Source organism: Herpailurus yagouaroundi, unplaced genomic scaffold, assembly GCF_014898765.1.
Source record: "Herpailurus yagouaroundi ecotype Mexico unplaced genomic scaffold, PumYag 220, whole genome shotgun sequence".
In the NCBI taxonomy this organism is placed as follows: Eukaryota; Metazoa; Chordata; class Mammalia; order Carnivora; family Felidae; genus Herpailurus; species Herpailurus yagouaroundi.
The window spans coordinates 622,176-637,916 of NW_024412451.1; the positions used below are offsets into that span (position 1 = coordinate 622,176).

At 53.4% G+C, this 15,741-nt stretch overlaps 1 protein-coding gene across 12 annotated transcripts in view; it reads left to right on the top strand.

Moving 5' to 3' along the window:
* POU2F2 (POU class 2 homeobox 2) overlaps positions 1-12,101 on the top strand; it is a 77,160-nt gene extending 65,059 nt beyond the window's left edge. For 6 of the 12 annotated variants that reach the window (XM_040457210.1, XM_040457211.1, XM_040457208.1 and 3 more), the window contains 10 exons: positions 2,847-2,952; positions 3,041-3,132; positions 4,755-4,916; positions 5,151-5,292; positions 5,383-5,531; positions 5,633-5,809; positions 7,086-7,152; positions 8,382-8,583; positions 8,725-8,798; positions 9,061-12,101. In XM_040457210.1, coding sequence (XP_040313144.1) covers positions 2,847-2,952; positions 3,041-3,132; positions 4,755-4,916; positions 5,151-5,292; positions 5,383-5,531; positions 5,633-5,809; positions 7,086-7,152; positions 8,382-8,583; positions 8,725-8,798; positions 9,061-9,392 — 1,503 coding nt within the window. In that variant the 3' untranslated portion in view covers positions 9,393-12,101. The remainder of the gene's footprint in view (positions 1-2,846; positions 2,953-3,040; positions 3,133-4,754; positions 4,917-5,150; positions 5,293-5,382; positions 5,532-5,632; positions 5,810-7,085; positions 7,153-8,381; positions 8,584-8,724; positions 8,799-9,060) is intronic. The other 6 variants (XM_040457209.1, XM_040457215.1, XM_040457216.1 and 3 more) reach the window with 5 other exon arrangements.
* Positions 12,102-15,741: the final 3,640 nt, after the last annotated feature.

Sequence of the window (15,741 nt, forward strand, 5' to 3'; positions counted from 1 at the left end):
TAATTTTCAACTGCGCATAAAAGTTGTTGAATAAATTATGAAGCATCAGTGTTGGTTCATTCGACAAATATATGTGGAGTACTTACTGGGTGCCAGATGCTATTCTACATGCTGAGATTATAATGATGACCAAAACCATCAAGATCACACTCTCGTGGAGCTGACTTACCAGTGAGGGAGATGCACTGTGAAAGCGTAAACAGAAAAAGAGGTACCTTGAGATAGTGATAAGTCTTATAAAGGAGGTGAAATGGAGGTAACAGGAGGTATGGTGGTGGCTGGTTTAGATTAGATGATCAAGGAGGATATCTCTGAAGAGGTGATTTTACATGAGGACCTGAGTGACAAGAAGGGTCCAGGAATATAAGAACTAGAACTGCCTGGCAGAGGGAACCTTTGCACGTGCAAAGGTCCTGAGGTAGGAAGACTAGGACAGGTTTCAGTATTAAGGACCATAGAGATCAGATGAATAGTTTTTATTGTATTGTTCTGGCTACAAGAAGCCATTGGAGTGTTGTGTATGTGTGTGTAAGGGGGTCTTGCTTTTTCTTTTGGAAATGTTCAAACCTAAAAGTAGGGAGTATGATATAAGGAACTGCATGTACCTTCACCCAGCTCAATAGATATCAACATTTTGCCAATCCTGTTTCGTCTATCTCCTCACTTTTTTGGTGGAGATGCTGGATTTTTTTTTCTCTCCCTCTTTCCCTTAAAAAAAGGGGGCACCTGGGTGGCTCAGTTGGTGAAGTGTCCAACTCTTGGTTTCGGCTCAGGTCACGATCTCACAATTTGTGAGTTCGAGCCCCACACTGGGCTCCATGCGGACAGTGTGGAAGCTGCTTGGGATTCTCTCTCTCCCTTTCTCTCTGCCCTTCCCTTGCTCGCTTGCTCTCTCTCTCTCTCAAAATAAATAAATAAGCATAATAAGGTTTTGAAATTTTTTCATTGAAGTATAACAAATACTAAAAGTGCACAGATCACTGACACTCACAAACTGAGCACACCCATGTAACTCGCACCCAGATTGAGAACTGTATATGGCCAGCTCCCCAGGAGCCCCTGGGATGCCTTCTAACCTCCACCTCCCAAACTTCTACCATGCAAACGGAACCATACAGGATGTTCTCTATCATGTCTAACTTCTTCCACGTATCATGTTTGGGAAGTTTATAGTGCTGTGTGTTCTTATAGATTGTAGACTGCCCCTTCTCGTTGTTGTTCCAGTGAATCAGTTTACTTACCTATTCAATTCTTTTTTTTTAACGTTTATTTATTTTTTGAGAGACAGAGAGAGACAGAGCATGAGCAGGGGAGGGGCAGAGAGAGAGGGAGACACAGAATCCGAAGCAGGCTCCAGGCTCTGAGCTGTCAGCACAGAGCCCGACGTGGGGCTCGAACCCACAAGCAGTGAGATCATGACCTGAGCTGAAGCCAGACGTTTAGCCAACTGAGCCACCCAGGCGCCCCAACCTATTCGATTCTTGATGGGTACTTGGGCTTTCTTCAGGTTTTGGCTATTACAGATGGTTCTGCCGTGAACATTATGATACATGTCTTGTGGTGAGCACACATATGCACTTATGGGGGCTTATACCCTGGCGTGGCACCACTGGGTCATGAGGCAGGCGTAGGCTCGGCTTTCATAAACAGTGCCAGTATTTGTCTGCTAGGGCTGTCCTACCAAATGACTACAAACTGGCTGTCTTAACAGAAATTTAGGGGCGCCTGGGTGGCTCCGTGGGTTAAGCATCGGACTCTTGATCTCAGCTCAGGTCTTGATCTCAGCTCAGGTCTTGATCTCAGGGTTGTGAGTCCAAGCCCCTCATTGGGCTCCACACTGGGCGTGAAGCCTATTTAAAAACAACAACAACAACAACAACAAACCGTAGACATTATTCCACAGTTCTAGAAGCTCCGAGTCCCAAGCTAGTGTGTTGGCAGGTTGGCCAGTCTTCTCTCTGGGTCTCTTCACAGTGCCTGCCCTCTGTGCATGTTTGTCTCTGTGTCCAAACTCCCCCTTACCCTATAGATACCTGTCATATCGGATTAGGACCCATCCTGAAGACTTAGTTCTACCTTGATCATCTTGACCTTTTCCTCAGCTTGTTTACTTCCTAGGACATTAAATTGGTCTTTGGAATAATAATAGCACTGGGAGGAATTGAGGGGCATGAGTCATCCCTCTGTTTCCCCGAAGGCAAAATAATGTCACTCTAAGTGACATAATTTTCAACTGCGCATAAAAGTTGTTGAATAAATTATGAAGCATCAGTGTTGGTTTATCTGACAAATATACATGGAGGACAAATATATGTGGTTCACATATATGTGAACCCCTCCAGGGTTCTGGGGGTTAGGATTCCTACCTATCTTCTGAGGGGAGGACACAATTCAAACCATAACATTACCAAAGAGTCTTCCAAAGTGGTTGAACCAATTTACTCACTCACTATTTGCTGGAGTGTTTTAAAGGTAATTCCAGACATGATTATCATTTGCCTTGAGTGTTTTAAAAAGGAGGGAAGAGTTGGTCTGATTTACATTTTTAAACGATGCTATTTGTTCTGTGGGAATGTAAGACAAGGCAAATATTTCTTCAAGAAAGAAAAGGTAAATAAAGAGCGAGCCCTCCCGGGACAGCCCAGATAGGATGCTCTGGTAGCCACGGGGTTGGGGGAAGCCTCCTGGGTGCCCTTAGCTCAGGGGCGCCATTCAGAGACCAGGTTCTATCCCTCGCTGCCCGCTGCCCACTGCCCGCTGCCTGCTGCCCGGAGCCAGGGCAGGCCATGCAGATGGAGCCGGGCCGGGACTCAGGCTGTCTTTCTGTCCACCCCCCTCCCTGCCAGGACATACAGCAGCTCCTCCAGCTTCAGCAGCTGGTGCTTGTGCCGGGTCACCACCTCCAGCCACCCGCTCAGTTCCTGCTGCCGCAGGCCCAGCAGAGTCAGCCAGGTAAGGTCCCACCAGGATGGGTCCCTGACGATGTTTCCACAAAACTCTCCCTCCCCCCTCACCCCGTGCATTCCCCTTGTCTCTCCAGGCCTGCTACCGACGCCAAATCTCTTCCAGCTACCTCAGCAAACCCAGGGAGCTCTTCTGACCTCCCAGCCCCGGGCCGGGCTGCCCACGCAGGTGAGAATGTCCCCCCACGTGTGCCAGGCTGGGTGAGCAGGGGTGGGAAGGAGAGGGCCTCCTCTCCCTTTGACCCTTCCCACAACTATCAGGGCCAGGACAGGAGTCAGGAGATCTGGGGTCCAGCCCTGCTGTGCCACTGATTTGCTACGGGACCTCAGTCAAGCTGCTCTCCCTGTCTGGGTCAGCTTCTTCCTCCACAGAATGAGGGGAGTCAGCCAGGCCAGTGGCTCTTAGCCCTTTCAGACACATGGACTCCTTTGAGAAACCTGATGAATGATTTTGATCTGACCCCTGCTGTCCCAAAATGCACACGTGCCTAAGTACACAAAAAATAGGCTGTGGCCTGGCCTTTCAGTTTGCTGACTGGCTTCTAGACTTTAATAATAATCCTTCATGATTCTTTATGGATTTCAACGCTCCCTCCTACCCATTTTTTTAACAGTCCTTTCAAAAAATATGAACAATTTCAGAAAGCCCCCCAAATGTAGGGACTAATACAGGGCTGAGCTGCAATTCTGAAATCCAAAATGCTTGGAAAACCAAGCTGTTTTTGTAATGTGAGACCAGAAGTCATTTGGCTGCCAAACCCCTCTAGACCTGGGGCAAGGAGTGTGGCTTTCCTTCCTCCCTCCTGTGTGATAGTCCTGCTTTGCTGGAGGCTGTTAATGTGTTCAATTATGGGGTGATGCCTTGACCCTGATGGGGGGGTCACCTTATTTCTGATATGTGCCCATGTAGGCTTTCTAAAATCTGCAAAATTTCTGAATTCCAAAACACATCTGGCCCCAGCATTCAGGTAATGGATCAAGGATTTTTGTGACCAACGTGGCTGCACTCACCACCTGCTTCAGATCTTTTATTTTTAGGGAAATGAAGCATTCCAGAGAGAGAGAGAGAGAGAGAGAGAGAGAGAGAGAGCAGTTGCTTCTTTGTAAATCCCCCAGTCACCCTCCCCATCTACTTTAAAAAATACTTTCACTTTAAAAAAGTAAAAATAAAAATACTTTCACTTAATTTGCAACCTTGAACCGGATTCTCCCAATAACCCCATGGGTTCAGTAGAGCAGCCACAATTATTTCCATCCTGCAGAGGGGAAAACGGAGGCCCAGGGAGATTTTAAGAAACTTGCCTGAGTTACCTGGAATTCGGTAGCACAGTGCTTGATTCCCTGCCTGAGAGAAGGATAAAACCATGGCCCGCATCCCACCCACCCCCCACCCCCGGGGGAAAAAGCCCTGAAATAGTTCATAGTTTTTGAAAGGGGTGTTAAAAAAAAAAAATGGGTAGGAGGGAGCGTTGAAATCCGTAAAGAATCATGAAGGATTATTATTAAAGGAGCTGGCTGCTCCTTTCTGGGAGTTTGCAGGCTGGGGGTGGGGGTATGTGCAGAGAGTTCCAGGCAGTGAGAGGACCCTAGTGGAGAAGCAGAGTGTCTCTTTGCTGGGGACTGACAATGAGTGTGGATCAGCCTCCTGGGGACAGGTAGAGGAGAGTGAGCAGGAAGAGGCTGGACGGCAGGGAGGGAGGGAGGGAGGGAGGGAGGGGGAACCGCGCAGCCGTTGCTGAGCCCCATCCCGGTCCTTGGCCCTGCATCCCACCCTCCTGCCGACCCCACCAGGCCGTGACCCGCCCCACGCTGCCCGACCCGCACCTCTCGCACCCGCAGCCCCCCAAATGCTTGGAGCCACCATCCCACCCCGAGGAGCCCAGTGACCTGGAGGAGCTGGAGCAGTTCGCCCGCACCTTCAAGCAGCGCCGCATCAAGCTGGGCTTCACGCAGGTCTGGGGCCACCGGGCAGGACGGGCTATGGGCAGAGCGTGACTGGGCCTGGCCAGGTGGTGGGTGAGGCACGGGCCACGCCTCTCTTGGGCACCCGCTACCCAACTCCTGAGCCGGGGGGCGTGGCCAGGTGGTGGGCGGGCCGAGAGGCCGAAGTCGGCTGGTGGGCGGGGCCAGGGTGTGGCCCAGAGGTCTGGCCCTGACCGCCTTCCCATTCCCGCCCCACTGGGCCAGGGTGACGTGGGCCTGGCCATGGGCAAGCTCTACGGCAACGACTTTAGCCAGACGACCATCTCCCGTTTCGAAGCCCTCAACCTGAGCTTCAAGAACATGTGCAAACTCAAGCCCCTCCTGGAGAAGTGGCTCAATGACGCAGGTTGGGATTGCGCTGGGGCTCCCAGAGCGGGCGGCCGGCTGTGCGCGCGGGAGGCGCCCTCTCATGCTCCCCGTCTCCTCCCGGGCACAGAGACTATGTCTGTGGACTCAAGTCTGCCCAGTCCCAACCAGCTGAGCAGCCCCAGCCTGGGTTTCGACGGGCTCCCCGGCCGGAGACGCAAGAAGAGGACCAGCATTGAGACAAACGTCCGCTTCGCCTTAGAGAAGAGTTTTCTAGCGGTGAGACCCCGGCCTCCAGGGCGGCCCTGACGGCCGGCGGGGATGGGGGCCGAGGAGGGAGGGGGTCGGACCTGCGGTTAACGGAGCCCTTCTGCCCGCAGAACCAGAAGCCTACCTCAGAGGAGATCCTGCTGATCGCGGAGCAGCTGCACATGGAGAAGGAGGTGATCCGCGTCTGGTTCTGCAACCGGCGCCAGAAGGAAAAACGCATCAACCCCTGCAGCGCAGCCCCCATGTTGCCCAGCCCGGGGAAGCCGGCCAGCTACAGCCCCCATCTGGTACCGAGAACGCTTCTAGGGGGTGGGGGCATAAAGCTCTGGCAGGCTCTGGGAGACCCCCGCCCCTAGGCAGGCGCTTCTGTGAAGCCAGGCCTACTTGGTGGTCCACAGTGCCTGGCACGGAGGCAGGAAGACTCACCCTTGGGGACCGTCTGTCACATGGATAAAGCATAGTCACACAGGGACACAGTTTCCAAGGAACTGCGGTCTTATGTGAGAGATGCAGGCACCCACAGACACACACCGACGTAGCCAAAAACAGTTATCACAGGGCGGGGCCTCACAGGGATGGATCCCAGGTAGGGGATGGAGGTACTCCCACACACACAGGTTCACAACCACACAGAGGCAGGCAGGGACAGCATTACATACTGAGTATACACTCAGGCCCACCGCAGCACGCAGACCCACTTGGGATCAGACACACTGGGACACCCTTTCATTGCATCTAGTGTGGAAAGGGCTGCGACACTACAGCGAGGAACAAGGGGCCCAGAGGAGCATCCCACCCCTCCCTGGTATGGAGGAAGAAGGGACCATCCGAGCTGAGTTATAAAGGACAAGGGAGAGGTAGCCAGCCCCGTGAAGCCCAGGCAAGGGGCTGCTGTGCAAAAAGACCTGGAAGCCTGGGTGTGCTGAGCCCAATCTGAGGAACTCCAGTGCAATTTAATGTGGTTGGAGTGGGAATGTATATGTATATGAGTAGGGGTAGGGGAGAGGCGGGGGCCAGACTCCCAAGTAACATGCTGAGGAGCTCGAACTTGAACCTTAGGCGGTGAGGAGCTGAGGAAGAGTTTTGAGCAGAGGAGGGAGAGGGTCACATTAAGAGTGAGGTTTCTAGAGCTGATGGAAGCATGAGACTGGAGGCACGGAGGCCAAGAAGGAGGCTGCTGGGTGGTTCCAGAAAATCAAGGCAATGTGACATCGCAACACTCTGATGCAGAGACACCCCTGGTCATCATAACCCCCCCCCCCCACACACACACACATACACGTGCACACGTGCACTTCAGACCTGCAACTGGTTGGTGTCAGAAGAGAGGTGGGGGAACACTCTCAGTTGATGATTATTTCCTCCCTGTGGCTCAGGATCACTTAGGAAGATGCTAAGATAGATATGATGGAAAGAACTTGGCATAATACAAGCATAGCATTGTGCCCAAAGCCCCTTCTCTCCCCAGCCTGGGGGCAGATGAACGGGGGTCTTACCGTCAGAGAGTATCATGGGGGCTGCTGGGAAAGTGGCCTAACCATGCCTTCTTTCCTCTCTCCCCAGGTCACACCCCAAGGGGGCGCCGGGACCTTGCCATTGTCCCAAGCTTCCAGCAGTCTGAGCACAACAGGTCAGGGAGGGCAGAAGCCCGTGAGGGGGCATTGGGAGGACACAGTGCAGGCACCGGTTTTTCTAGTGGCTTAGGGTGCCTGTGGGCCTCAAGGCTGAGCTTGGGGATGAGGGAGGCAGGGGGCACAGAGGGGAGAGAGTGACCTTACCCCTCCTTGCGGGAGCAGTTCAGCTTTCATCTGCTCCAGGATTTCCTATGAGAAAAGCTTGGGGTTGCTGAAAGTTGAACTTGGGTTCTGTTCCTGACATTTTAAACTATGTGAACTCCAGAAGTGACTTTACCTCTCTGAGCCTCAGTTTTTTATAAAATGATTGTGAATGTATAATACCTACAAAGCTATATACGTGAATATGTACATATAAGAGTATGTATAAGTATTTGGGTGTGTGTAATACACACATACATATACACCCGGCTACTTGTGCATAAAGCCCCCCTTGCTGCCTTCCTGGGGCAGGGCATGTGTAACGGGAGCCTGGCTGACTCAGGCAGTAGAGTAGCTCTTGATCTTGGGGTCGTGAGATCAAGCCCCGCATTGAGTGTAGAGATTACTGAAATAAATAAAGTAAAAAAGGGATAAAAAAAAAAAAACAACGCCATATTGATTTTTCTCACATTAAGAAATAATAAGTGGAAGTTTATAAAGTAGTAAGGGTGTGCCTGGCACTATCTAAACTCATTAGAAAGAATATTAACTCACTTTATCTTCACACCCTTTTAATGAAGTAGCTTCTATTATTATGCCCATTTTCCACATCAGGGAACTGAAGACCAGAGAGGTAAAGGCACTCGTCCAAGGGTACAGGTGGGGCATAACAGTCAGGAAATTACTGCCTTGGCTGTCTGACCTGAGTCTGGGCTCCCAGCCCCGTCCTCCTCGGCGCGCACAGCCGCAACCCCCTGCCTGGCCCCCAGAGGGAGCCACAGGGCGAGGTCGTCAGGGCGCCTGGTTCGGTCCGCCGGAGAGGGGGAGCCGGCGCTGAGGTTCGGGGCGGGGTTCGCACCGTGTGAGCGCACTGGGCACAGGGCTCGGCTCAGTGCATGGCAGCTGCTCACACTGCGATTAGCGGTTGCTGTCACCGGGGCTGTGGGCAGAGAGGGCGGGAGGCCTGTCTGTTCCTCCGGAGGAGATACGAGCTGGGCCGCAAGACGAGCCGGAGTCGACCCGGGGTCCTCTGAGGAGGACGAGTGGAAGCTCAAGTCTCCATCTCTCTGTCTCTCTCTGGCAGTTACTACCTTATCCTCAGCTGTGGGGACGCTCCACCCCAGCCGGACAGCCGGAGGGGGTGGGGGCGGGGGCGGGGCCGCGCCCCCCCTCAATTCCATCCCCTCTGTCACTCCCCCACCCCCGGCCACCACCAACAGCACAAATCCCAGCCCTCAAGGCAGCCACTCGGCTATCGGCTTGTCGGGCCTGAACCCCAGCACGGGGTAAGTGGACGGCTGCAGTTAGGGAGGCTGTGGGGAGAGAAGCAGGGTCGCCGCCGCTGCTTCCCGGGTGGGAGCCGCGCCCCAGTTCTGCCGCCCGGCGGGTCCCTGCCCCTGCTAACGCCTCTGCTTTGCCTCTTGCAGAAGCACAATGGTGGGGTTGAGCTCCGGGCTGAGTCCAGCCCTCATGAGCAACAACCCTTTGGCCACTATCCAAGGTGCGTGCTGCCTCATGTCACTCCCATCGCCTCCAGCCTGGCCCCCTGGGGCCGCGGGCCCCCCCCCCCCCCCCCATTGCTGCTCCAGCCATGCCATCCTGCCCCTGCTCACTGCATCGCTTGCCTCTTCATACCCATCTCACCTTTGGGGAAGGTGTGAGGGGTGCTGATGGGGATCAGTGGGGCAGATGGGAAGACAGGGGACGCTGCGGGCAGGATGCCAGAAGGCGCCCCCAGCCCAGCTTCTCTCTCTCCCCACCAGCCCTGGCCTCTGGTGGAACCCTGCCCCTTACCAGCCTTGACGGCAGCGGGAACCTGGTGCTGGGGGCGGCCGGCGCGGCCCCGGGGAGCCCCGGCCTGGTGACCTCGCCGCTCTTCTTGAACCACGCTGGGCTGCCCCTGCTCAGCGCCCCGCCTGGCGTGGGCCTGGTCTCGGCAGCGGCTGCGGCCGTGGCAGCCTCCATCTCCAGCAAGTCTCCAGGCCTCTCCTCGTCCTCCTCCTCGTCCTCGTCCTCCTCCTCCACTTGCAGTGAGGCGGCAGCACAGACCCCTGGAGGCCCCGGGGGCCCCGAGGCAGGGTCCAAGCCCGAGTGAGGGCCCACCTTGCCTCCCCTCCTACTCCTCTGACCCCCACCTCAGTCCCCCGCCTGGGAAGAGGGCGAGGAGGCCAGCAGTGGTGGGGCGGAGGGTCCTTGGACAGGAGTGACAAGGGAGGAAAGACCAAAAACAAAAACAAAAAACCCCAACTAACCAAAAAAAAAAAAAAAACCCCAAACAAAACACACACACAAAAAGAAAGAAGGAAAGAAAATGAAAGAAACCAACCAACAAAAAAGAAACCAAAAATGATCACAACAGAAACCAGCTGCCCCAAAGGAACCAGAGGTGAAAAACAAAAACCAAAACCAAAAATCCCCCAACAAAACCAAACCAAAAACCAGTTGCGAGCCAGACCTCAGTGTGCTCACCCTCACCGCTACGACACCAAATACGAACCCCAGCCAGGGGCAGAGAAGCCTCTGCAGGGAGGACCTCGCGCCGAGCCTCTGGCTGTGGGGCCAACCCCCAACGTTGCCTCCCCCAGTGGGGGCCAGAGAAGGCAAAAGAGAATGTGCCAGCCTCCAGCCCCAGCCCCCAGCCCTGGGCCAGTGAAGACGGGGCACAGCCTGGGGCCGATGGGGTGGGCCCAGAACCACCCGCCAAATGTTCTTTTCCAGAAGGTGAAAGAGAAAGGGCCTGAACAACCTTACACCAAATATTCAGTAGCTTCATCCAAAGGATGTACAGAATTTTTAGCGTTGCGCTCAACAGAATGTGTCCCTACCATGTGTCCCCCCTTTCCCTCGACCCCCAACTCTCCCCACCTGGGCAGGGGGTCTCGCTTTAACCTCCTCCCCTCCCCCAGCCAGGGGAGAGTTCAGGGGCAGGCCTGGGATGACTTTTCAGCCCTTGTACCTCCCCCCTTTTCCCTTTGAAGGGTGGGCTAGGCTGTTTTGCGAAGTTCTAGCTCTCACATGTCCCCCCTCAACTCTGTCACCCTCCTCTGCTCTGGAATCTACCCCCCTCCCCAGCCCAGGGGAAGGTGGAAGCTTCAGGCAAGAGGGGATGAGGTGAGGGCATTCAAGTTGTCTTTTTTTCCATCCTCGTCTGTCAGTTTCCCTGAAAAAAAAAAAAAAAATTCATATTCCAGTGCCTATCCGTGGGATCCTTCACGTTCTTTGACATTGACCAGAAACCAAAAAGAGAACTCACCTCGCTCTTCCCACCCTGTGCCCCTCTGATACTGGCAGATGCCTCTTCCTCTCCCCCCCCCACACACATATATACACGCACGCACCCCAGTGGTGGGGTTCCTCGAGGTGGCATCCCCATCAGGGTCCATGTGGCGGGGACAGTGCCATGATCTGTGGTCCCCATCCGAGAGGGCGCTGTGGTGGCCACCACTCCCACAAGACTTCCCTCGAGTGTTGGCTGGACCCCTGTTTGCCCAGCCCTGGACACATCTCGACGGACAGAGGAGAGACATCGCTGGGAGCCACTTTTGCCCTCCTGCTATTGTGGAGGCCAACAAAGTTTTGAACCAAAAAAAAAAAAAAACAAAAAACAAAAAAAACCAAACAAACAATAAATTAAAACTAGAAAAAAAAAGAATTTATAGATATATATATATTTAAGGGAAAGAAGACGAGGACTCTTCAAGAAGAAGAAGGAGCCGCGAGGTGGAACCAAGTCCCTGTGCCAGTGGTCCAGGCCCTTGGTCCCCAAGGCGGATGGAAGGACAGACGCTTCTTTCTCTTCACAAATACCTCATGGACGTCGTCTTCGGGAAAGCCGGAGGGGGAGGCTGGGGCAGGGCCTGTCCCTCAGCCAGGGCGGATGGAAGCGGGTGGGCAGGGCTGAGAGAGGGCGGTCAGGGACAGGGGTGAAGAGCCCCAAGCTCCCTGCCCCCCAATCAACTGAAAAAGCTTTAAAACAAACAAACAAACAAACAAACAGGAAGAAAGGAATGAGAAAGCAAAAAGAATGGACGAAGGAAAACGAACAAACTTTCGGGCGGTTTGATTCCTCCTTTGATTTCTTTTTCTGTTCTCTTCAGTCTGTTCTCTCTCTGCTTCCCTCTCTCCCTCTTCCTTCGCTTCCCTCTCACCCCTCTCAATCCCCACCTTGCTGTGTCTCTCCTCAAACCAAAGTGTTGCTGTGAAGGACGCGAGCCATGGAAATCAGAGGCCTGGCCCCCGCCGGGCAGCGCACACGGGAGCCAGAGGGTGCCGCTGGACACTCGGAGGAGAGGCGGACGCCGCCCTGGGCCCCGAGGCCTCAGCGTTCTCCCTTTCTTTCTTGTCTCCCTTCTCCCACCCGGGAGATGAAACTGTTGGGCTGGGCCACGGAGACGGCAGAGACTCGGCTGTTTCGGGGGTCTCGGGGTGCCTTGTCTGGGCAGCGGCGGAGTGGCCGCCCCTCCCGCCCTGGCACCGCCGGGCCTGGCGTGCCATCGACCCGTCCTCGCCGGAATGTAAGCTTCTCCGCTGAACCGACTCCCTGCCCTTACCCTACCTCTGAGTGTGTCCATTTTTATTTCCTGAAGAGAAGGGACTGGCGAGAGGGCCTGGGCCCCAGCCCAAGGGTGGAGAGGGGGGCCAAGGGCTCCTGAACAGATAGGAAGGACATTTGAGCAGAGCAAAGTGAAAGGAAGTACGACCAAAAACCCCTCCGAGAAGACAGGCAGCATGGAAGGCATGGTGGAGATGACTCAGACAAAAACTATGATTCTAGACCAAAAAAACAAAAACAAAAACAAAAAACCCCCACCACCCACTTCATCCTGCTTCCTCCCCATCAAGTCCTGCCACCTGGGACCTCTCCCCCACCCCGATGTGGGGGGAGTGGGGCAGAGAGGAGAGGAGGAAGCAGGGGGCAGGGATGGGGCCGATGCCCTGACACTGGTGGAGGGACCCCTGTGCAGCCGGGGGTGGTGGGGACCCTCCCCATCCAACCCCCATAACTGGGAAAAGAAAAACAAGAAAAAAAGAAAATTCCTGGGAGGGGAAAAATAACCAAATCCCAAGCTTTAACTACAGCTGTGAAACCAAATATTGGGAAGGGGGTGGGAGGGAGGGAGGGGCAAGTGTGCCCCAGGTCTCCCCCCTGGGCCCCCCTCCCCCGAGGACTCGAGATAAGGCACCAAATACCTCATAGAACTTTAATGTTAAAAAAAAGGAAACCAAATATCGTTGGCTGGGGGCCAGCCAGGGCAAGGGGCTGGGGGGCTGGAGAGAGCCAGGGTTGGGAAGGTAATGGGGGAATTCATGCCCCCCACCCCGCTCTGCCCCTTCCACTCCAGTACCCCCTGTCTCGACTCCGGGAAACAAAACTATCTCATCGTTTTTATTTTGTGGTCTGTACAGAGCCTGTGTCCGTGTGTCTGTGTGTGAGCGAGAGAGTTGGGGGGCTGGGGGACTTTATGTGGAGGATGGGGAGGGAGACCCCAAACCAGGCTCTAGGCTAGGTGAGATGTCTGAGGTGGGGGGCCAGGGGCCTGGGCTAGAAAGAGAGGAAGATGAGTGGATTGGAGAAAGGGGGAGCCTTCTGAATTTCTCTCCTCCCCAGCCCTGACCTCCTACTTGAGGGAGGGACAGAGAATGGGTCTACCCTAATGGTGGGCCTTTTGTGCCAAAAAAAAAAAAAAAAAGACAAAGAAAAAAAAGAAATGCCAGTAACTAAAACACCTCTCTCTGTTCTCTTCTGGGAGGGTGGGGGCTGGAAATGGGAGGGAGGGGCTGGGGGTATAAGTGGGGGTGGGTGGAAATGGGGAACCCAAACCCTGTATGAGTTGAGGCTAAGATCAGGAGTGGGGGTGGGGGAAGGGTATGAGTTTCCCAGACATCTTCTCCCTTGGGAGGGCCAAGAGAGGGTCTCCAAGCCCCTTGCCCTGGGAAGACAGGGTAAGGGATTAGCCAAGTAGGCGACTGACCTCTTGGCCTGACTAATTTCCTGGCCCACCCGAATCCCAGGGTGCCTCTCTCTCCCTTTAGCCCAGGGTAGGGGGAACTGAGTGAGAGAGAGAGAGTGAGACAGACTGAGCAAGATTGAGACACGCGGGCCCCCACTGGCCTCTGAGTGGGAAAGGCAAGTGCGAGAGATAAAGGCCTCCAAGAGAAAAAAGAAACAAACCAAAGATTTAACCATTTAAAAAAAAAAAAAAACCCACAGACAACTCCGCTACCTTTTTATACGTTGGAAAAAAAAGTGAAAAAAATTAAAAAATAAAAATTAAAAAAAATACACAAAAACTCCAAGCCGCAGTTCCTGCGTGCGGTTTGAACTTTGACCTCAGCAGTCTCCAAAGCAAGATGACGATGACAAAGGCGAAAAAAAAAGAAAAAATAATGTATATTTTTAAGTATTTGTCCTTGAAATGTTAGCTCCTTGTTAAACAAACACAAAAAGGAGAGCAAAATCTAGAGAGAAGTGTTGCTGGGACGGAGACAACTATTTACTATGTCTGTGACCCCTCCCTACTGCCTCCCCATCCTCTCCTCTATCCCTGCTGCCCCTCCCCCAGCCTGTCCTCCAAGCCCAGGGGCTCAGTATTTATTTATTTACATAATTGCAGGGTGACTGGGGGCCTCTCTCCACTTGTAGAGAGGGCCTTTGGATCATGGTGGGGTGGGAAAGGGGCAAGGAGTCTTTGGGGGAAAAGCAGGGGCCTGATCTTTGATCAACTCCTCTCTCTGCTAGCTCCTTTCTGGCTTCTTATCCCACTGCTGCCACCACCAGCTCCCAAATCCAAGCCTGGAATAGGGCAAGATGACTACCCACCTTGTAAAGATCTGAGTGGCTCAGCCCTTTCTGGGGTGGGTGTCTCTCACCTACTCATTCAGATGACCAGGTTGGAATGGGGAGGGGTGGAGGTGGCTAGTAGTGGGCAAGGGAGACCAGGAAGGGCATCTGGAAATTGAGTAGGCCCTGGAGGAGACCTGCCTTTCATCCGTTCTCAGCAAGTTAGCCCCACTTTCAGTTCTGTCTGACCCCTGTGTTGGTAGCCCCTCCCTCCCCATCCTGTCCCCCCCACCCTGTCTCTTCTCGTGGTAGCGGGTTAGCGTTTCAGTGTTCTTAACTCCAATCTGCTTGTTCATTGTACAATGTGCTTCTTTTAAGGCCCCATTTTTGTAACTTGAGTGTGTCATTCATCTGAACAACATCAAAAAATAAAAAAGTAAAAACTGTACAGAGAGAAACGCTGCCTGCTCTCCCTTGGCCTCCTCTGTGTTCTGGGAAGGGTGGTGGGTACATGTGTGCTATGGAGGGGAGGGCTTTACTTCTGTCCAAACAGGAAATGTTTCAGAAGGAGGGCCCAGGCCAGGTTCTCACAAATCAGAAGACCTAAGTCTCAGAATTTGGGATGAATTCAAACGTCTGGATTTGTTTCTCAGTTCTGCCATTTTATAGATATGTGACTTTTCATATATAACCTTCGATGTCGTTCTCATCTGTAACGTAGGGACAATACCTACCCAGTGGGGTTTGTGGAATTAAATGAGATGATGATGTAATAAGTGCTTAGGACAGATCTCTAGCACACAGTCTTCAATAGATGAGAACTATGGGAAAGCCAGGAAACCGGTGAGTCCTCCTCCACTTCCATCCCCAGAGGACCAGCAAGACCCTTTCAAAACAGTCGACTTCGAAGTTGTCTGGTGGTCCAGGGCACGCTCTTCTTCAGAGTGACATGAACTCATTCACTCAAATTTTTGTGCCCAGCTTGACTACGTCAATTGGCAAGAACAACGGCTTCACAGGCCAGGCCACGGGCTGATCCCCACGACCTCACCACTGAAAATCAGAAACGGTGTCAACAACTGGGTTTTCTCACTGGCACCATGTCACCTTGTCATTGTTCCATCCTCTGATGTACGCTTGGCATACGGATGCTGGTATTCTGCAAACTCAACTGTAGGGGATGGGGGAGACAGGAGAAAGGAAGAATTGAAGAGGGGCTGGGTCACTTGGACGAGAAGTATTAATTAGCACTGCCTCGTTTGGGCAAGACTGAAAGAATAAAAAAGCACCTCCCCGGTTCCCAAGGTAAGTCTGGAAGGATGGGGAAGTGGGATGTTGGTACAGAGGAAGGTCATTTGGTCCAGCCCCTTCCTGTAGGGTCGTGCAGTCAGAACCATACAGACTTAAGTTCCTTGTCACCCAGGCTATCCAGTGACGAGCACAGACAGCACACCTGAGAGCACTCTTTAGAGTTGTACTTGCATCCACTTGCAGCCCCATGAATGTGCCCGATGGCACCACATGCCCTCCCTTGTACAGTCGTACTCGGGCCTCTTGTCAGGAACATAGCGGGCACTAGAGGACCACCATTCTGTTCCCTTAACATTTCTGCATAGGCAAGCCTTCCACATCCAACTAAAAACAGACGATTCAGGATCATTAG